Source organism: Microcebus murinus, chromosome 1 (assembly GCF_040939455.1).
Source record: "Microcebus murinus isolate Inina chromosome 1, M.murinus_Inina_mat1.0, whole genome shotgun sequence".
Lineage (NCBI taxonomy): Eukaryota > Metazoa > Chordata > Mammalia > Primates > Cheirogaleidae > Microcebus > Microcebus murinus.
The window spans coordinates 55,661,429-55,683,029 of record NC_134104.1 but is presented as its reverse complement, the minus strand read 5'-3'; the positions used below and the strand labels follow the sequence as shown (position 1 = coordinate 55,683,029).

Genomic DNA, 21,601 nt, shown 5'->3' with positions numbered 1-21,601 from the left:
TACTTTACCCAATAACAAACAGAGGGACATACAAAAAACAGCAGTGCCCTATGAGGAGTTCACCTCGTCTCCCACCCAATTCCAAACCGAATCTCAAGAAGGCTGCCATTCCATAACATGCTCCCACTTAATGCAACAGGTGCAATGCAACCTCTCGAAGGCAGAGTGGAAACGATCAGAGCACCTGTGCTCCTCTAATCTTGTCATAATGGTTGTAATCCTTGTAAGAACCCAACAAAACAGGCATTAATATATCTCCCCTTTCACTAATAACAAAAACAGTACTCCATTCCAAGAGGTTAAGAAACCTGCCCCAGGTCACTCTGCTAGTAAATGGTGAAAATTCAATCTTAGGTATTGCAGACACTAAAACTCAGCTTATTCCCATTTTACCACACTACCCACTAGATCCCCAAGTGCAGCCCTCGACTGAATCCAAACTTTACAGAACCAATCCCTTTATTAAAAAGGTCTCATTCAGATCTTCTTATCAAAAACCTGCCAGGTCTGGCTGTGAACCACCCTGCCTTTGAGAGGACGACCAGGACTGCTCCACAAGCCTCACGGCCTGGCTGCAGAGCTCCATTACTGCACGGGGTTTCATTCTCCTACATTTCCCACTCCACAAATGATGCCACCTTCCATCTGCCCAGTCGCTCGACCAGAAGCCTGGACACGGGCTCGCCCTCCCCACCATCCAACCAGTCAGAGTCCTGCTGAGCAAGAAAACTTCCTAAATCTCACTTGAGCCCTTCATCTGAGCCCTGACCCTGTTCTGGCTCAAGCCTCCGTCATTTCTCACCTGGCCTTCTAACTCATCTCTTCCTCTTTTTCCACCATCACCCAGAAAGGCTAATATGAAAATCTCTGACCATGGCAATCTGCTGATTAAAATCTTTTGCTCCTAACCGAAGAGTGGAAAAACCACACAGCACGCGAAGGCCACTGCACACTACTGTGCAGATCCCCTGATGTCACATGTTCTTTTTTTTTTTTTTTTTTTGAGACAGAGTCTCACTGTGCTGCCCTGGGTAGAGTGCTGTGGCATCAGCCTAGCTCACAGCAACCTCAAACTCCTGGGCTCAGGCGATCCTACTGCCTCGGCCTCCTGAGTAGCAGGGACTACAGGCATGCGCCACCACATTTGGCTAAATTTTTCTATTTTTGGTAGAGACAGTCTCACTCTTGCTCAGGCTGGTCTCGAACTCCTGAGCTCAAATGATCCGCCAGCCTTGGCCTCCCAGAGTGCTAGGATTACAGGTGTGAGTCACCGCGCCCAGCCTATCACATGCTTTTATCCAGAAAACTCTTTTCAAAATTTGAAAATTTGGCCATCCTTTGCAGTTGTGAAACACGCTGTACATATCTCAGTAACAGGACATATCATGTTGTTTTAGAACTATCTCTGTAATTACCGCCTCTACTTGGACCATGAGGGCACTGAGGGAACAGAATATACAGCCCTGACACTTGGCCTGCTGTCTGCCATACCGTACAGACCCTCAGTGAATACTATAAGTTCAATCAACTGCAAGGCCAGAGTGAGAAAGCAGAACACTGTCCTCTAGGATACACATGGCAAGAACCCAGGGCTCTTTTCTGTGGCTTTGGACTACAGAAAATACATTTATGTGCACTATTTTCTGGCAAAATCCAGATAAAGAATCCGAGACCGAAGCCACTTACTCCACTGCTCTGTGCCAATTATTCTAGCAAAACTCACATTCTAATGTTAAGAACTCAGTAAACAATGCATTAGACATAATTACCCTTTTGGTGAGCAGATGAGGCAATTCCTCTTCAGTAACACACTCCTCTGGAATCTTTAGCATGACCAAGAATGTTTTATTTGATGATAATTCAAGTATTTCATTTTCATCTTCATCAACATAAGTTACTGAAGAGAGTAGGAGGCAAAAATAAAAAACAAAAGTAAACACCTGCATAAAATCACACATTTATTTATTTCACTGACGGCTATATTTAAACATAACAATGAGCACTCATCAAGGGTAAAGGCTGGGCACATCAAGCAAGGATAAGCAGAAATGCTTTCTCTGCTCAGTAAAAGCAAATAAAAGACAGAGCCTTGCCTCCATCATGGTAAAAGTTTTGTTGGTTTTATGCCAAATAGGTCTCAGATCCCACTGAATACAAACTAGAGGAAGGCTGGAGGGAGGGAGTGTGAAGAACATGAACTTCATTGTTGAACTGAACCTTCTTAGCTAGGTGCACGGGTGACAAGGCAGGAGCTGGGAGACGGTGAGGCGGATGAACAGTGGGTGACAGGGGACGGGGGCGAGCAAGCAACTTTTTGCATCCCCATCCAGTTCTGTGCTATCAAAGACCACAGTGAGGAAGTGATGTCATCAAGCAGAACAGAGGTGGGACTAGAACATGAGCGTGTGAGCCCACATCTTGACGTCTCCCAGGAAGGCAGGGGACAGGCATGAAGTCATCACCTCTAGACTGTGTCCCACGGGAGAGGGATGTTGACACACAGTTTACAGAAGGGAAGTCAAACTGCACTCAGAGCCCTGGGGCACGCAGGAATTATGTCCCTGGGACAATGAGTTCAGTGTTGCTGCTTGTGTTCTAATGACTGCTAGCTAATTGATTTCTAAGCAGTTAGAGCTAAAGGAAAACCACACAAAGCCAGGAGCCAGAAGCTGGCACTAGAGCGCTAATTATGCTCCATGGCTCCACTCCAGCCTCACACGGGCCCCACACAGGGGACTACCTCTCTGGCCCTGAGAAAGGTGTGGGTGGGAAGCACCCGGTGCGTGTGTTGCCATAGACATTTCCCTCAAATCTCATGCTTCAGATATAACATCATCGCCTCATTTACTGGACTTTGAAAAGGCCTAGTGGAATAAATTCAGTGTTTGTGATGAAAGGTCAGGTAAGAAGTAATAAGAATCCCAGTGCTTATTCCCAGAGGAAATCTGGACACGTGAAGTGTTTGGGGCAAGGAATGTGCAGAAAAGAGTCAAAACAGTAGGCCTGAGACTGCTAGCATTGGAAGGGCCTGCTCAAAGTGGGCCCCTGGTTGGCATCTGGGAACTTGGATTCTGGGAGGGTTTCCATCATTCCCTGATAAGAGTGATTCATGTACCTCAACTGTTTGTACAAACAATGTGACTAACATCTACTTTCCTGGATTTTTGGTACACGCTAGGCAAAGGCTATGTTCATGACCAACCCCCAGTAAAAACCTTGGGTACTGAATCTCTAATGAGCTTCCCTGGTAAATGACATTTCACATGTGTTGTCACAGCTAATTGCTTGAGGAATTAAGTGAAGCTTGTGCAATTCCACTGGGGGAGGACTCTTGAAAGCTTGCTCCTAGTTTCTGGATTTTGCTCTAATCAATCTTTTTGTGTAATGTATCTCTTTGCTGTAATCAATCATAATCACCAGTACAACCGTATGCGAGTTTTATAAGTCTTTCTCGAAAATCATTCAATCTAGGAGTGATCTGGGGACCCTCAAAGACAAGGAATTATCTCTGCATTCTTATATGCTGTTAGTCATTACATTATTTTTCCTGATGATAAAAGTTATGCCTTTATAGCAGAAAACTTGCAAAGTATAGAAAATTAGAACAAAGCAAAAAAAAAATTACTCATAAGCCTTTAATCAAGAGGCTATCCTCATATTTTATATTATATATTTGAGGTGTTAATGAGCAGGTAATTAATATCCTGCTTTTTGCTGATTGTTGCTATTGTTACTTACTTATTTTGATTCCTTTGTTGTTAACATATCAAAAGCTATTCCCCATGTGCTTGAAATTCCTTTCAAAGATTATTTTAATGGCTCCATAATGTTCATGATAGGCTCACCTATTTTCTTAAATATAATATATTTATTATTTTCAGCTTTTCGCTGCTATCAATAATGTTGCAATAGATCTCACTGAGCTCTGCACCACCATGTAGATTTCCACCATAGATATCAATGCCTCAGAAAGGAACAGGAGATGCCAAAGGATAACCCTGCATTCAAATAATTGCTGAACTCAAGAGCACTGAGAAGAGATGCCAAGTTCGAAAAGAAGTCTCCAATAACAGCTCTATGACATATACTTAACTTGTATCACCCAAATAAAGAATCTGCACAAAGACCTTGATAAATAGTTGTGTTTGTCAAAATAATAACCACAGCAGCAGGCTTACCCAGCCAGGAGAGTTTTTATGTCACTAATGAGACAATCTGAGCAGCAGCAGAAAATGTGTTTTTTTATAAAAAATCACAAAAATATATACAGTATGTTGAAGAAAAATGAAAACAGCTCTTTGGCTGGAATATAAGAAACAAAGCTGGAGAAGGAGACCTTAAATGTCACATGCCTTCAGAAGGTAACAGAGGGTTGATAAATGTGTCCCACGAAGACAGTAGAGGCAGCATTTATGGGAGGTTAATCTGGTGGTCATGGATGGGATAAAATGGAACCCAGAGAGAATGAAAGCAGAGAGGCCCCGGGCACAAGATTGGGAGAGACCAATTTCACTGACAGCAGTGGGAACAGGAAGGAAAAAAATGAATGGGCAAGTTCAAGACAGTGGCAACAGAGTTGGATTTAAAGCTAGCCAGACTCAGTTTGAACCTTTTATTAGCCATGTGACTTTGAGCAAGTCATTTAAATCTCTGAAGTTGTTTCTTCAACAGAAATATCAACACCTGCATTGCAGCTAATGGTAAAGATGAGAACCAACATTCATAAAGTACCCAGCATGGTATCTTGTAGTAAGTGGGAAAGTTGCTATCAAAACTCTACCAAGGAATGGTAGAAGTTAGTCTTATCTGGTGAGAGTTAGTCTTATCTAGACATAGGAGAGAAGAAAAAAATCAAAAATGCTTCCAAGATATCAAACCTCGGTAACAAGAAGAATAATAGCTACTGTATTAAGCATTAGGTACAAACACTCTGCTATGCAGTTACCTTGTGCAATCCTGCAATCAACACAATGAGTTAAATATTATTGTTTTCATTTTAAAATAAAGGCATTGAGGCTTAGAGAAAATTCTTAATCTGTTTAGGTCAATGAGCTACTGTGTATCAGGGTCAAGGTTCATTTATATACTCAGATTCAGAAATCATTTATATTTTACAAATGTGAAAACAGGCCCAGAGGGTCAAAAAGTTCGCCTAAAGTTACACAGCTGGATACTAGCAGAACTGAAATAATCCTGGTATCATATAAAGGCTGAGTGAATTTGGGAAAAGGGTGTGCAAATTGGGAAAGGGATATGCTATGTTCTGAATATTTATGTCCCCATCCCCCAAAAATTTGTATGTTGAAACTTAATCACTAATGTGATGGTAATAGGAGGTGGGGGCTTCTGGGAGGTGATTAGGTCATGAGGACAGAGCCCTTATGAATGGGATTCATGTCCTTATGAAAGAGATACCAGAGAGCTACCTTGCCCCTTCCACCATGTAAGGACACAGTTGGAACATGCTGTCTATGATCAAGAAAAGGGGCCCCACCAGACACAAATGTGCTGATGCCTTGATCTTGGACTTCCCAGCCTCCAGACAGTGAGCAAGAATTTCTATTGTTTATAAGCTGCCCAGATTATGGCATTTTGTTACAGCAGCCTGAGTAGACTAAGACAGGATGCAGATGAATAGCAGTTTCACGTGAATAATGATCGAAATGATGAGTTATTTCAAGGTAGAGATTAAAACTCAGGAAAATGATGCAAATCCAGGAATCACCTTCCAGAGGGTGTGGCTGCTACCCTGGGAGTGAATGAGTTCTCTTGCAGAAAAAATAAAAAATGTGAAAAATAAGAAAGTTCATGGACACAAGAGGCCACAATGCAGAGGCCGAAAGCAAAAAAGGCAAAAAAGACCTAAAGTCCATGAGTTCTGCAAACTCAGAAGAATGCAGTGCAGTTGAGAGAACTGAAGGCTGCAAACAGGGCAGGAGATGGAAGAAAGGCTGGATTTTGTGAACAGACAATTGCTAGTAACCTTAGGAAGAACAATTTGGGACAAGTGGATACACGGGGTTTAATAGCAGTCTGGAGGCCAGACCCAAATATAGCCCTTTCTTTCTGGAAGTTTGCCAGCGGAAGAAGAGAAAAACTATCTAAAGGAAGTAGCAAGAATCCTGGTGGAAGATTGTTTTGAAGGAGAGATGATGCTAGCACATTTAAAGAATTGAGAAGAAACCTAAGGTGCTTAGAGAGAGGAGAAGATATCTGAAGATCCCTGGATCCGAAGCTGAAGGGTCTTCTACGGAGAGCACAGTTAAGGAGTCAGTCTTGGTAGGTGGAAAACATCTGCGATTTGAAGGAAAGATGAACAGGTGAAAACGTAAAGAAATTTCAAGGTACTGGGTCAGAGTTGCTAGTCTGTTGCTGCCCCAAGCACCTTGGTAGCTTACAGCTTGTTGATGCCGTCTGTCCGGGACTTTCCCACGAGTCACCCTACACCAGGGAGCATACCCCGTCAACTGTCAGTCTGCCAGGACCCTGTGGCATCACAAGAAGTAGCTCTGATTCACAACTCAAAGACAAAACAAATCCATTCAACACAGCGTCACTCAGGAAGTCCCCGCTTACATCTCGGTACCACAGCGTTCCTACTTGTGGGAGGGCCTGTAAATGAAGAGATTAGAAGGATCTGGCAGGAATCTGGGTGAAGTACTGCTGGGGATATCATATAAGGGTCCCCAGAGTGTTGTAACTTTAAATCCTATTTCAAAGCATTCACCTCCCTCTTTGTCACACTTTGGTTTCTGCAACATTCAGAATATTTTGCCCGGACCGAAGAAGAGATTTATCTGTAAGGTGTTACTCAGGTCTCTGCCCTTCCTGACTGGAGTGAATTAGTGAAGAAAAGAGAACACTTGAGGATGCATAACTGGCTCTCCAAATTGACCCATAAAGAAAATGACCTTGAGGAAAGGAAGGCTTTTTTCATTTACCCTTCACGCCAAGGAATTTATGTTCCTTAAGGAGCAGGAGAGAATCCATTAATATCTTTTCCCCAAAGAGGTGGGACAAAACCAGGCCTCTAGACAACAGGATTCCCTGGACTCTGCCCATAAAATTGGACATTTAAAAAACATTTCAATGTTGACTGTGAGTCTGGTGGAGCGCTGGCCTCTTCACATACAAAGCCCCCACTCAATGCCTTGAACTGAACCGTGATCCTGAATTTGTCATCACCTCAACAGCATAACAAGGGCAGGGTAGTGGGAAAGCCCACCCCAGGTTCAGAGAATAAGAAGTGTGCACTCTAGAAAATTAGCAACAATAATAAAACCAACTACAAGTTGGCCTGCTTTTATTATCACTGTATGCTGGCAATTGTTAACCATGTCAGTGATAAAATATACCTCCCCCATGTGCAAGCTGCCCTGGAGATCCTGTTGTCCCCTCCCCAGCTAGTTTCTCTTTCTGTTTTGAGATGCATTTACTGTCCAGTTTTGTGTCCACCCCAGCCGCACAGTTCCTAACGCCTCTTCCTCTAAGAGAGGAAGACTGCAGAGCCTTGAGACAGGACATTGATGGGTTTAGAGGAGGGAAACAGGCAGAAAACGGCAAATCCACAGAGCCACAGGTACAACCCTTGACTCTCTAGACAGGGCCCTTTTCCCAGACAACATTTTCTACATAGTAACTGAAGGTTCTACAAATATTTGATTCATATCAACAGGCTTGGCAATTAGGCAGTGCCTGATTATTTCAGATAGTCCTCCTAGAAGTGCCTACGGAGCTGCTCTGCCCCACCCCTTCTGGCCTAGTTCTCCTACTCCCACGTAGATCCTAAGTAAAATAAAAGTATTTCCTTAATTAAAAAAAAAAAGTTTAAAAAATCTCTCTTACAGCATTAACGTATGTCAAAACACGAATTTACAATCAAACTAAAAATGAACTTTGCACAATAAGTGTTAAAAAATGCTTCCTTGAATATTATCCTATAAGCTGCATGTCTCCAGAAAAACTTAACAGAAATAGAATACCTTCCTTTGCCTGTTGCTCTTTGTGAGTTGAAGAGGTTGGATGACTTTTTGAGAATGAAAGACAGATCCTGAATATTAAACCACGTAGACCTGTGGCATCATCCTTTGTGAGAGGCCCAGATGCCAACAGACAAATCAGTCAACTTTCAGGATAGAACCAACTAGCCGTGATAGGACAAGAGCTGTGGCTCAACTCCAGTTTCAACATCCACATGCTGGAGCTGATGTGAAGAGGAAGTATCAATGCTCACACCAAAATTATGGTCCTCAGCATGATGGAGGAGGTACAGCACGTCTTATTAGCTTCTTCCTACCTTAAAACCAGCTATGGCCTCAAAGACTCACCCAACCCACCTAAACAATGCCCTAACTAACTAAGCAGACATGGTACCTGCCTGAGAAATTTACAGTCTGGAGGTTGGCTGATATTATCAAAGTTTTCCTATGCCTTCAGGTATTACAACAACCTTAAGATAGAAGATTAAGGCATTGGGAGAAGGGGGAACAGGAGGTGAATGGCAAACATACTTCCTGAGGAAAATTCCTAAGAACTCCCTCTGGAGAGACACAGGGAGCCCCAGCCTTGCCCTCATTCTATGACTGGTTTAGTCACTGACAGCCTGACTCCACCCAAATCCTCACGGAGACCTGATCAAGCTCAGGAGTATCCTAGCTCCAGACAAGCCCCTCTCTACTAACACCCCTACTCCACATATGAATACAAACAATTTTTTTCTTTCCTATTTCAATTTTGAAATTGAAATGATTGTCCACTGGAGGATGCTGTATTTATGTATTGCAAAAATGTTAATATTGATAATCATTATAAAATTGGTAACTACCTAAAAAGCTTTAAAATGATACAGAAGACTGCATCATGTAATCATAAAAAAATGATATTCCCAAAGAATTTTTAGTGACTTGGCAAAATGATATTAATATAACATTAAAGCTATTTAGGTAGGTCACAGACTATTTTAAAAAATCTGATATCAAATTATTTTTAAAATATAATTAAGAAAAAGACTAGGAGAAAATATAGTAAGATATCATTATTATAGAAGGTTTTATGGGTAACTGAATCATACTGTTTTTAAATTTAAAATAAATAACAAAATGAGATAATATATATCAAATATATAGTTATATAGTATATACTTAGCAGCATGTAAGCTTTTTATACACCATATGACACAAATATAATAGTTATTTCTAAAATAAATTAAAATAATGACAACTTCTAGATACATGTTCTATAGTTTTTTAAAAACTCTTGCAAATATATTCCTGATTATTTTATTATGATAATAATATAACAGATATACTAGATGAAGTACAATAATTGTTTTTATTAAACAAAGAAGAAGAAAAAGAATTTCAAATAAACAAGTATCAAGATGTAATAAGGTTTAAGTAAGTAATTAAAAATTTAGGAAGACTCTTTAAGATCCAATTAGCAAATTATAAAGTAAAACTTTAGTCTCCATATTTCTTCTGGAGTTTACAAAACAAACAAGCAACAACAACAACAAAAAAAAATACAAAGAACAAAAAGAAATTCATCTCCCCCCATACAACAAATTCCAAGCCAGTTTTAAATTAACGTTCTAAATAATGAAAGAGCAATGAGTGCGTCTTCCATTTTAACGTAAGTCACAGGCTTTAAACAAGTTCTTAGAACATGTCAATTTCGTCCCGTTTAAGTCCTCTTACCTCCATGGAGCGATAAGCCTATGATGATCACTATAGCGAAACCTACAAAAATGGAGACGATGACCTTCCACGGTTTATACTTTCCACACAAATTCTTACTACGGGAGCTCCAGGTGCTTTCCCTGTTAGCCTAGAAGGCAGAGGAAGATCGTGAGGTAGTCATGTGGTTTCAACAGACATTCTGAATATCTACTAGGAGCTAGGAAGGCTGCGGGACCCTGACCTCAGGGGGCTACACTCTACTGCAGGAAGTTTACAAAAAGATACACGAGGGCAGAACGGAACCTCACAAAGAAGGTAGCAAGAAAATGCTCTGGGGGCTCTGAGGTGGAGAGGACAGGTAGAATTGGGAAAGATGGGTTTGGGAAGGCATTCCAAACCCAGGAAAGAGCAGCCAGTGTTGATTCGTAATGGAACTGGCCAACAGACTAGTCTGATGACCCGAATGCGAGTGTCAGAGGCAAGTGAGGAAAGTCAAGATTAGAGAAGGCGAAAGGTTGGAGCATACTCGAGAGGATTCTGACTGCTACCTGAACAGTTTGGACTTAATTTGGTGTGCACTGGTGACCTGTTGAAGGTTTCGGAACATAAGAGCATATTGAAAATTAGGAGAAAAATGATGTGTAGTTTGGATTTGACACACCAAGGAAAAGCTACAAGGCTACTGCTGTGGCCCAGATTCTATGTAAAAAAGGCCTGGGAAGGGAAATGAAGGGACAGATGCAAGAAACAAAAGGAAATATGCTGCAAACGGTGCAGTGAGGCAGAGAGAGGGGCCAAGGAAAACAATTACAACCGCTATGGTTTATCCAGCACCAGCGTCATTGTCATTTCACTTAATCCCAACAGCCCTTCAAGGTGTGCATTCGCCCATTTCAAAGACACAGTTAGGGGGAGGGGATTCACCAGGACGAATCCCTGCTGTGAGTCACTGCAAAACTCTTGAACTCTCCGTTTTGTCCACAGCCTCCTGGCAGCACCATGTGGAGCTCCAGGTTAGGAGTGTTAGGAGGGGCCTGCACCTGGCCCTAATGGTCCCGTCACTCTTCTTCTACTCCCCTCCCCCCCACCCCCCACCCCTCCCCCACCCCCACCCCCCCACCCCTACCCCCCACCCCCACCCCCTACCCCCCCCACCCCCCGCACTAAGAGGTAATTCCTAATGGAGACCATGGGACACAATGGACTATGATGGGCGGGGGGTGGGAGGTGGAGAGGTGTCTCTGCATCTGACATACCTGGATTCCAATCTGAGGTATACCACTTAAAGGCAGGGTGACTTTATATACAAGCTACTGAAACTCACAGCCCCAGTGTTCTCAATTTTAAAATATATAAATCTAGCTCACAGGGCTGTTGCAAAAACTAGAGATAATGGAAACAAAGCATCTGCTAACAGCTAAACAAAGATTAGGAGCTGGACCCAGGGGAGCAAACACTCCTCAGTCATTACTCAGAGTGTCCACCTGTCCCACAGAGCAGCAGCAGACACTAGAGGAGATACTCTCAAACTCTCACTTTCTCTCTTACTTACTCTCACTTACTCTCACTTTCTCTCCCATTCTTATTTTACTGGTGGCCTTCAGAAAAGGAAACTGTTAGTCCACATTCGGGCTACCATGCTTGGATGCACTTCAGAGTCACCTGGGGAGAATTTTAATGACACATACCTTGGCCCCACCGGCACCTAGGGTGTGGACAACCACGTTGTAGGGGAGGTGGGAGCAGGCCCTGGCTTGTAACTTTAAACCTTCCAAAGTGAATCAACTGACCTACCAGGGTTGAGACCCCAGGTCTGAAGCTTCCCACTTTGAGCCAGGTCAAATCCCCCCTTTTGTGGACACTTCCCTTCCCACCAGCCCTCAGTGATATCTCCCAGCTCATGGGCTGTCCACATAGCTCATCTGCTGCTGCCACTGACTGCCCTGTCTCATGCTCAAATACAAATAGATACTGGCCTTATCTTCCTAGGCAAATTGAAACCACATACAGGGAGGGGTGGTTCTTAAACTTCCTTATTCTTAGATTCTACACTTTTGCCCCCTACGGGTAATAGACATTTAATGTATGTTGCTTAGTTGTAGAAGGCTCCACAAATTCTAAGAATGTACTTTGAGAAATCTTGGAGGAAGGGTCAAACGCTAGAGCCCCTAAGTGCACTCTACACTGGCTCTCAGGCCCAGCCTGTCATGGGTGTGAGGGGGGCAATAAAGGCCGTGGGGCTCGGGAGTGCAGGGACAGGGCCACCTCACACCCCTATGGGAAGACTGCAGAACTGCTCCAAAGCCACCAAAGCCAAGGGCTTAATAAGACACATGGGGAAAAAAAGTCCCAGTACAAGGAATCTTTAATTTCTCAGGGAACAGAAACATATACCCCCACTTACAGAGCTCCTGGGAACCAAAAGACCATGCATTGTTTTCAGTCCTTATACAAAAGGCAGCCATGACCATAAAGATCAGCACAAAAGAAAATGACCTGGAGTCTCAAGCCACAGAATAATTGTTAGTGTACCTCCCTGTCCTCTTGTGCCGTCACTTAGGCTGTTCCTTCGAGATCATAAATTAGGGCTCTGGTGGCTTAAAAAAACCACTAATTACTCTGTGACTTCCTAGAGGAACTCAGCTCAAAATGACACAGTCCTCATCTGCAGGGAATGCCTCTCTCTGCTTGTCCAGCCCAAGGCTGCCATCCTACAGACTGGTGCCCTTCACTGACCTGTCGTCGGCCCTAAAACCAAGGCCACTCATCACTGTCCCTTGCATGACTAATCTTCCTAGACTTTGAGTCATTAAAAAACAGTCTGTCAGCTACTCCCAATCTAACAACAGAGTATACAGTGCTTCTCCGCTGTCTGCACATTAGAATCAACTGAGGAATGAGTACTTTTTAGAGGTGACCCCAGAAGATTCCAATGTGACCTGAGAGTGAAGAACCTCTGCTATGGTAGGTGTGTGCTACCTGTGCTGAGCCTTCTCTCAAAACTGGATCACAAAGACACACTGCCTCCTTCCCTGGCTTCTTCATTCTCTCTTGCCCAGGTGCTAGGACGTGAGGACAGGCCTCAGACAGGTTCTTCTGCAAGGCACCAGAGATCTTTGCAAACTGCACCTTACATTCTATGATTGCACTACACAGCTCAAGAATTTTCATGGCTTTCTTCTGCGCATTCCCCCAATACTCACATCTCTCTTCAGGTAAAAGTCTAAATACAGGACATGGGATCCCATAACAACTGCAGGACTGTCTATCTCTTCTATCCAAAAAGCTTTTCTTCTCTTCTCTGGCTCAATCAGGAGCAGATATGATATAGATTAGGGAAAATTTTCTTAGCACATAGAAAAATATATTCCTTATAATCTTCGTTGTAGGATTTAATCCACCTGTTGTTTGATCCAAGCACAAAAGAGCCAGTTGAGTCTTGTCCTGGACTGAACAACATATAGCAATGGGCTAAATTTTAGCTAGGCCATTCAAATAAGTCTTGCCTGCCTCAAAACTAGCAATTACCGGTTTATTATTATTTTAATGATGCTGCCATCACTTAAAATGTCTCTAGGACTTCTATGTGAAACTGGGTCAGAGCCCATGTAATGAGCCATAAAAGAAAACCGGTCTCACCTTATTATCCATAATTTCTTTTTCACTTCTGACCCAATGATATTGCCAGGTTTACAGCGATGGCAGGCAAAGTGGCTTACATTCCTTTATCCGAATCCCCTCACCCAGATCAAGAAAGGGAAAGCAGTTCTTTCTACTGCATTTGTACACTCTCTCAGCCCAGCTCTTCCAAATAGGAAGATACCCACAATATGAGATGTCTTCTTCCCAATGATCCCACACCTGTTCCCTACTCCTCACCCATCTACCCATCCACCCATCCACCTGCAACTCGCTCATCACTCCAGATGTGACACTCAACTGCTATTTCACTTAAATTACCTAATTACAAATTACCTAACTTACAAAAATTAGTAATAGATAATTTATAATTTAGGCAACCATAAATAAGTTATATAAGATATATATTTCAATTATCTGTTGATAGATTAAATAGATCGACAGAAACAGCATAGGTTTGAGACCTTAAAAACCTGAGTTTAAGCTTCAGAGGCACCACTGAGTGAACTTGAGCATTTTAGTCACTCCTCAGAGCCTCAGTTTCTGACAGAATACTGACACCTTCCTCTTAAGTTTTTGTGATACTCAAATGCATTTATGTATCACAAGTGTTGTCACACGACAGGTATAAAATATATGGTTAATGAAAATGCATGCACTTACACTACATTTCAAAATTGGAACTCTTGACACACAGTTTGAGACCTACACACAAAATTCTTGTTTGAATCTTGCATTTGTGCTAGTCAATATTTTTATTGACCCTACTGAGGATTGCATTCTGACCTTTTATCTCTTGCCCAGATTTCTTTCTACAATGCCTATAAACAATAAAATGTCCTTAAATGAGTCTTTATTAACCTAGTATAATGTAGCTTACATTCCAACCTGATTCCAGTATAGCAGCACAGAACAGATAGAAAACCCCCTTATCTTAATTCCACTCTCACAGACTCCCATCTTAAGTATTCCTTTCTACCAACTCTAGGTCTTTAGACAAAGCTTAACTCTTTCAACCAATTGTCACCTAAAGAATCCTTAAAACCCACCTATGCCTTGTAAGCCTCTGCTTCACGATGTCACATCTTTTCTGGCCAAACCGATGTATACTTTCCATGTATTGATTTGAGGTTTCATCTGTAATTTCTGTCTCCATGAATGTATAAGACCAAACCGTAACCCAACCACCTTAGGCATGTTTTCTCAAGACCTCTTGAGAACATCATGCACACATTTGGCTCAGAATAAATCTCTTTAAATTATTTTACAGAGTTTGAGTTTTCCATCAACACTGTATTAATTGACTTTTTAAATTGAAATACCTTATTCTATTAAACCAAAAAAAAAGGATTAACATACTAAGGGATGGATTTTTTTCTCTTTTATGAAATTTTTCCTATTCCAGTGTTTCAGGCTACCATGCCTGGATGCACATCAGAGTCAGACTTCTACAATGCCCTCCCAGTATTCACGGAGCCCTCCACTGTCACTCCTCCTGTCACTGACCACAGCTTTGCCACTCAGTGACCCACAAGGCTAACATACAAGTAAGTCTAGGATATCTAGGATATACCTAACAAGGAAGTCATTAGAACATAAAAGAGCAATCTCTACAGGACAGGTGCTAACAACTATAAAATACTGATACCCTACATGGATTTGGTACGTTCTGCACCTCAACTGTTTGCAACAAGGCATTCCCAGGGCTTGGCACATTATACTACCCCCATGGACAGCCCTGCCCCTGGGACACTCTATTTAGTGGTGAAACTGTCACCAGATCTCTGGATTCAGTTACAAACCAAACCATAGAGTCTTTGGGGTGTCCAGGTCTATCTAATGTGAGGCAAGTAGTCTCAGTTCCCATTCCTAGACATTGCTCTCAAGGATCCACATGGCAAGTCCACAGTCACGGCCACTTGCACTTGCAATCAGACCATCTTTATGCAACCTTCATTCTCTTGTGGAGCTCCTGTTTCATTTAAAGATAAGGAACCAAATTACTCTCCAGAGTACCTATAAAAACAGACTTTTACAATATTTCCAGGAATCAATGCAGAGCAAAAGCAATGCTTGCAACATTTGAATTTACTGTTTATTCCTAAAATCAACAGTTGGGCAGCCAAAAAGTTGGGAGCGAAGAAGAGGGTCTTAAGATCAGGTTGGAACTATATATATATGGAGTTCCATGTACCCAGCAAACCTCAAACCAATCTTGGAGGTTCATCAGAAGGTGGATGATCTGGAATTCAAAGCTCTGATGTTTTACAAGCATTTGCTAGGAGTGAATAATGTTCAGTCAGAAAAGAGCTCAGCCTAAAAATTGCCAGAGAGTTCCTTAGGGATTGAGACGGGCAAAAGCAGATAGGGCATAGTCTAGTCCTCTGAGGCAAGAACTTTGAAAGTATTTCCTTTCAACTGAGCCACCCTGCGCCACCCCTAACTCCTCTTGTTCTTGCTGCTCTCTCCCCTCTCCCTTCTCCCCTATCTCTCTTCCTGCAGAATGAAATGGCCAGGTCGGAAGAAGATAGGAAGTGTCTGGAGGAGGGTGAGCCTGGATGGGGGTTGGAGGATGGGTGGTAGGGGAGGGAGAGGGAAAGGGCGTGGAAGTTGTGAGGCAGTGAAGGTAAGAGGGAGGCAGAAGAGATTCTGAGGAAAAGGAGACTCAATCTATCATTCTTCTCCCTACTTGAAAAAGAAAAAAAAAAACTAAATTAAAAGTTGCATAACTATTAAAAACCACCTCTATCCCTGGGGATTCTCGGTGAAGAGAGGAGCGGCCACAGGCCACACCTCACCAGCAGGATTCCAGAAGTGACACAGGGGTCAGAGGAGTCGGAGGGGCCCGGGGCGGGGACGGGTTGCTCCGGCCCGAAGTCATCCGTTTCTCTCCACTCCGTCTAGAATATTCGAGCACGCACCACCTAGGCTCTGCGTCTGTGCCGCCCGGAGGCCTGGCTGGAAGCCTGAAACTGCGGGTGCCAGGCCCCTGTGCTGCTGTCGCGCCGCCGGGGACCTTACCTGTGCTGGGCAGGGACCGTCGGCCACAGGGATGGCCTGGACGTCTCCATTGAGAGGCGTCTGCTCGTCCGGCTGCCCCTCGAGCACCGAAAGCTCCAGCTCCTCTCCCGGCGGCGGGGACTCGGCCCCTTCCATGGAGCGGCTGGGCCGGGAGGCGCCGCGCACCTGAGGGTGCAGAGTCCGAGGCTGCCTCCGCGCCGCACTCCACCCAGCGGGCGGGGCCGCCCTGCACCTCGGGCGGCGGGAGCGGCGGGAGGGCGGGGCGGCGAGCGGCCGGCACCGCGGCCTCCAGCCCGGCAGAGCTACTTGGGCTGTGCCCGCCGTGGGCTCCGAGCGGAGGAGGGCTGTTTTTCTGGTTTGTTCAGGGCGCTGCCTGCTGTGCCTTTCCCTGTTACAGCAGCTACAAACCATCTCAGCTTGCGACCTGCTTGGTTTAGGGTCGTGGTAAGGAAAGGATGGGCCCGGCAGCGCTGTCCCACGGAAAAAGTCTGCATTCTACCCCGAAGAGCTGTTGCTTACCGGGGTTTACCCCAGTCCTCGCTGCCCAGCAAAAGTTCATTCCCTAAATCAACAAAGGAGCAGGAAGCACCTGCTGCGTACTAGGCATGTGCTGGGTTCTGGGCATATGAAGGTGAATGATGCACACGAACGCACTTCCTCTTACAATTCCAGAGTCAGGCACAGAGACAGTGCTGGGCGGCGTGGGGAGACCGCTGACTCTAGAACAGGCTACCTGGGTTATTCCCTACTCAGCAGGTTCCTCCTAACTGTGAGACCTCAGGCTTCATTTCTCTGTGCCGGAGTGTCTCCCCCTGGAAAGCTGGCATGAGTACCCCCTATTGTATTTGTTGCCAAGAATTAAAAGCTGGTGTAAATAAATCACTCAGAACAGTGACTGACACATAGTAAGCGCTCATAATGCTGGCTACTATTATTTATCTTTGGGGGAGGGGCCATAGACACACACCCTGCATCTGCACATGTATACACTGACACCAGTGTCCTTGACTCCCTATCCGTAGTTCATAGTTCAGAACTTCCGCTTTCGTGAGCCTGGAATTATGTTTGCTGAACAAAGTGTGTGTTGGTCTCACCACCCAAAGGCCTCACCTCCCAAGCTTCTGTTCAGAGCAGGCTTGCTCCCTGCTTCTCAGCCTTTCCACAACAGGCACACATTAAGACCAGTTTAGGGCATTGACAGGAAGCATATAAATAATCTCTTCTTCAGAAGATGTTGACTTAAGTCCAAAAGTCTGGCACCCTCGATGCCTACTGTTGAAACACTTTGCCTAGAGAGCGTGTCTCCAGTTGTCTGCTGTCTGCTATCAGATTGTCGGAACTTCACACTCATCCGCCTGCTGAAGGGGGTCGTGCTGACTGCAGTGACTCAGTGGCTGGCCTGCACTGACTTCTGCTCTGTCTGCTCTAACAGGCAGGTCTTGCCGGCATTAGGCTGCAGAATCCAGGCTGCGTTCTTGGCTGGGATTTTGGAAGAGGCTTTTTAACCAAGGAGCAAGGGTTAAGGCAATCAACAAGGAATGCTGAAGCACCCAAGGGACAACAATAGCAGGAAGCTGGCCCCTGGGCCTAAAAGGGACTAGAGACTGATTAGACACTGCAATCACTGAAGGGATGGGGTGGGAGGTAGGGTTGGTTCCTAACAGGATCTGTAGTTTCAAAAAGATGTGGACCTGACCAGAATAGAAGCATGGCAAGCTCTCAAACACTTGACTGCACCCCACATCCTTACCAGGGCCCAGACAACTTTTCTCCTGGTTGCCTGATTAGATTGCAGGAGCTCAATATCAATGGGAGATTCCCTCTCATGTCAGATGGATTATGGCAGTCTTCCAAGCTCTCCTTTTGCTATTGCATTAAGATTCTCTGAAGTTCTTTGTATTATTCTGGACACTTTAATAATAGTGTTGTTATTACTCCTTTGTTTTGCTCCAGGGAAAACAAATAATATTCTTTTTTCTGCTGTTTTCATCTGTTTGGTGGTACTGTTAACTCTGGCTCCTGTTAATGAAAAGATTATCCTGAGATAGAGTATAAAATCCTCCAAATCAAGACAAAATAAATCTTGAACTAGGATGTATTGACAGTGTGCTGTAGGTTTACAATTATGCAAGGTATTGTAAGACTCTGAAAATAAAAGAAAGTCTTGGCCATTGGGGTTTTATAAAAGAATCAAAAGCCAGATGACGATGATATTTCAGAAAAATTTCCCTTTCACTCCAATCATACAAAAATGTCCTTGCCTTTTCACTGCTAACCAGCATTACCACAATTTCTTTGAATTTCATATATGTGCTTTCAATCCAACTACCATGATGCTTCATTCTACATTTAGTAATTGTTGGTAACAGTTTTGCTGGTTGGTTGATTGATTTCTCTGTATACAACATTACCAGGTACCATGGTTGAAGAAGATCCATTATAATATGGCTAGACACAATTGGATTGGAAAGCAATAATATGGGTACTTCCTCTGTCAATAAATGAGTTTTGCTTTATTTGCATTTGTAAAGGGGTTATTTTGTGCATTTAATTTCATGAGAATGCTAAAGTCAGGTAAGGTTTTTACTAGAATTTTTTATTTCAATAAATCAAATTGGCCTAAATCCTTACAAACATCTGCACCTTAAATAGGAACATAAAATAAAGTAAGGACATCTCTCTTATTTCTTATTTTATTTTAGAGGCATGGTTCATGACATTACTTTAGGTTTCTTCTATGTGTGGATCAATGACCTTTTGACACCTAAGAACAAATATACCAATATACTTAGGGCAGCTTTTTATGGAATACACATTAATCTCTCTCTTTCAATAAACACCAAATGTGTATACTCTGACATTTCCAATTGGAAATAATCCAGTGATTTATTTTATTGCATTCTTTATAAAGACTCTATTTTTAACAAATCAGAGTTAAAAATCCAGCTGGTACAATTACAGAAGAGAAGGGACATATTTATGAATCCAAGGAACAAAATTTGACACCCTTGTGTAAACCCCAGGAAAGTTTGGTCTTCCACATCCATGGCCCCAGCTAACAATGCCAGTCAAAATCCATCTTCCATCACTTTTTCTTCGGCAAGATAAAGGTCCACCTGAATCTCCCTACATAGAAAGATAATGTAAGTATGAAGTACATTTGGCCCATGATCGGTTATCATTAATTTATCTAATGGATACAAGTCCAATTCTGACATGTTTTTGCTTGGCTAATCACTATGCAGTTTGGGAAGTGTCAAGAAATAATGTTAAACTTCTAACGTCATTTTAGAATTATTCTTCCTATCATCACAAATCTGTATTCATTTTAAGAAACTTGATTCTTTAGGCAAAAAATAACATTAGAGTATTCCTTCAGGAAAAAACACCTCTCACCTTCAAATAAAGAAAAAACCTCAGTAGTGGTCGTAGTATTACTAGTAGTGGTAAAAGTAATAATAATAAGGGCTAACATTTATTTAGTGCTAGATATGTGCCCAGCACTGTTGGGGGTCATTTAATCCTCAGAACCACCTTGTGAGGCATAGGTAGAAGGTTGACTTCTATCTCTGGTCCATGTGACTTCAATAGTTGCCTCAATAATTTTCAGGGAGAAAAGAAAAAGAGAACTTGTTTAGTTAGCCTGGTCCAGTGAAGCAACCCTAACAGCCACTGGCCAACAGTTGTCACAGACAAATCAAAATCTCGTGAGAATCTCTTCTGACATCTCAATTCCACAAAGTAAAAGTCTCAAATAATTCAAAGTTTAAACATAATTTCTACAATATTAATTCTTTACATTCTAATATCTGGTTTTATTCTCCTATTTTGGAGTGTAGGCAAAGTTGCAACTTACTCAGTGGCAAAGACAAGAAAGCAGTCCAAATTTGCTCATTTCCCTCTCACACAATTTTTTACCTGATTAGGTAAATTCTGACTAGTAGGGAAACTGGGCTCTTGGTTTTAATTATTGTCACACCAATTCTACTAATATTAAATATAATTTAGTGCATAAACCCCTATCGCCATGTTGAACAGGACTATGTAATCAACAAGCTGCAGGAAGCACAAAGAACACAGTAGCTTTCGCATCAGAGAGGCAAGGGTTCAAATCCCAGCTCAGAAATTTACACTTAACTAGCTGTAAGACCTTGGGCAATTTACTTACTCTCTTTGTGCCCAGTTTCTTCTTCTGTAAAATTAGGATAAAAGAATAATGTGAATGAATTTATGCAAAGGACCTACCACAAGTGTTTGCCACAAAATAGAAGCTCAAAAGATAGAAATCATTATTATAATAAAATGAGTTTTTGTGGCATCGTGGCCACATCGTGGAGAGATGTGACAACAGCTCCTTCATCCTCCTCATCCTATAAACCATCTGTTTATGTATTGCTGATCTCCATCAATTAGACTTTCAGGCTTAGGGAAACATCCTCTGTCAGGGGGCCTATCCAGAGGGCTGCATACTCTCTGTCACCTCTCCCGCCCCTCTTCCCTCAACCTGTGCTTCAAAGAGTGAGTAAATGTTAATAAAACCCTTGTAATTTCAGGAGTTAAATGGCTGCTGCTAAGGAAATATGTAGCAATCCTGAAACACAGCATGTATGTGTGTGTCTTTGTATTGCTTTCCTTTCTAGTTTTCAGTTATAAGAAAATCATGGCAGAGTGATGAATGCTCTAAATGTTGGAGGAAAATGCATCAGGACTAGAAAACTCAGTACTATAGAACCTGTTCTTTCAACACCTCTCCCTGATCTGAGGCAATTGGATTATAATTAATATCTGGGCAACTCAGATAAGTGAAGGGGAATACCTGCCCTATTTATTTCTCAGTGTTATGTAAATTAAATGGCAAAGCATTTATGGAAAGCACAACATGTTAGGCAAGGAACACGCATGATGACTTACTTTGCAGGCATCTCTCTTGCCTGACATTACACCTGCACAGAGCATCCTCGAAGTGATGATCCCATAGGTGGAAACACAGAGGGTTTGGTCAATAAGCTCTACCTCTGCTTGCTGCAGGACAGGGGAGCCTTTATTATCTGGAAACATATCAGAAGTCATGGTAACAGAAATGACTATATTTATTCAGGGCTTCATTTGAACAATTAACTCACATTATCTCTTTTTATCCGCATAGCAATTCTTTGAGGTAATTCTACTATTTTCTCCATTTTGCTGGTGACAAAATGGAAGCTTAAACTCCTTGCCCAGTGGCACACACGGCTAGCAAGTAACAGCAGAATTCAAATCCAAGG

The 21,601-nt window shown here is 42.8% G+C and overlaps 2 protein-coding genes across 3 annotated transcripts in view; both read right to left on the bottom strand.

Annotated features, from left to right (window-relative positions):
• Positions 1-16,537, bottom strand: part of C1H3orf52 (chromosome 1 C3orf52 homolog) — a 32,043-nt gene extending 15,506 nt beyond the window's left edge. The window contains exons 1-3 of the mRNA XM_012787458.3: positions 16,338-16,537; positions 9,696-9,825; positions 1,770-1,897 (exon numbers count right to left, since the gene is read on the bottom strand). Of these exons, the coding sequence (XP_012642912.1) occupies positions 1,770-1,897; positions 9,696-9,825; positions 16,338-16,472 (393 nt within the window). The 5' untranslated portion in view covers positions 16,473-16,537. The remainder of the gene's footprint in view (positions 1-1,769; positions 1,898-9,695; positions 9,826-16,337) is intronic.
• Positions 16,538-19,259: 2,722 nt separating this feature from the next.
• TMPRSS7 (transmembrane serine protease 7) overlaps positions 19,260-21,601 on the bottom strand; it is a 37,564-nt gene continuing 35,222 nt past the window's right edge. For both annotated transcript variants that reach the window (XM_012787457.2, XM_076007204.1), the window contains 2 exons: positions 21,249-21,385; positions 19,260-19,463 (listed from right to left, as the gene is read on the bottom strand). In XM_012787457.2, coding sequence (XP_012642911.2) covers positions 19,293-19,463; positions 21,249-21,385 — 308 coding nt within the window. In that variant the 3' untranslated portion in view covers positions 19,260-19,292. The remainder of the gene's footprint in view (positions 19,464-21,248; positions 21,386-21,601) is intronic.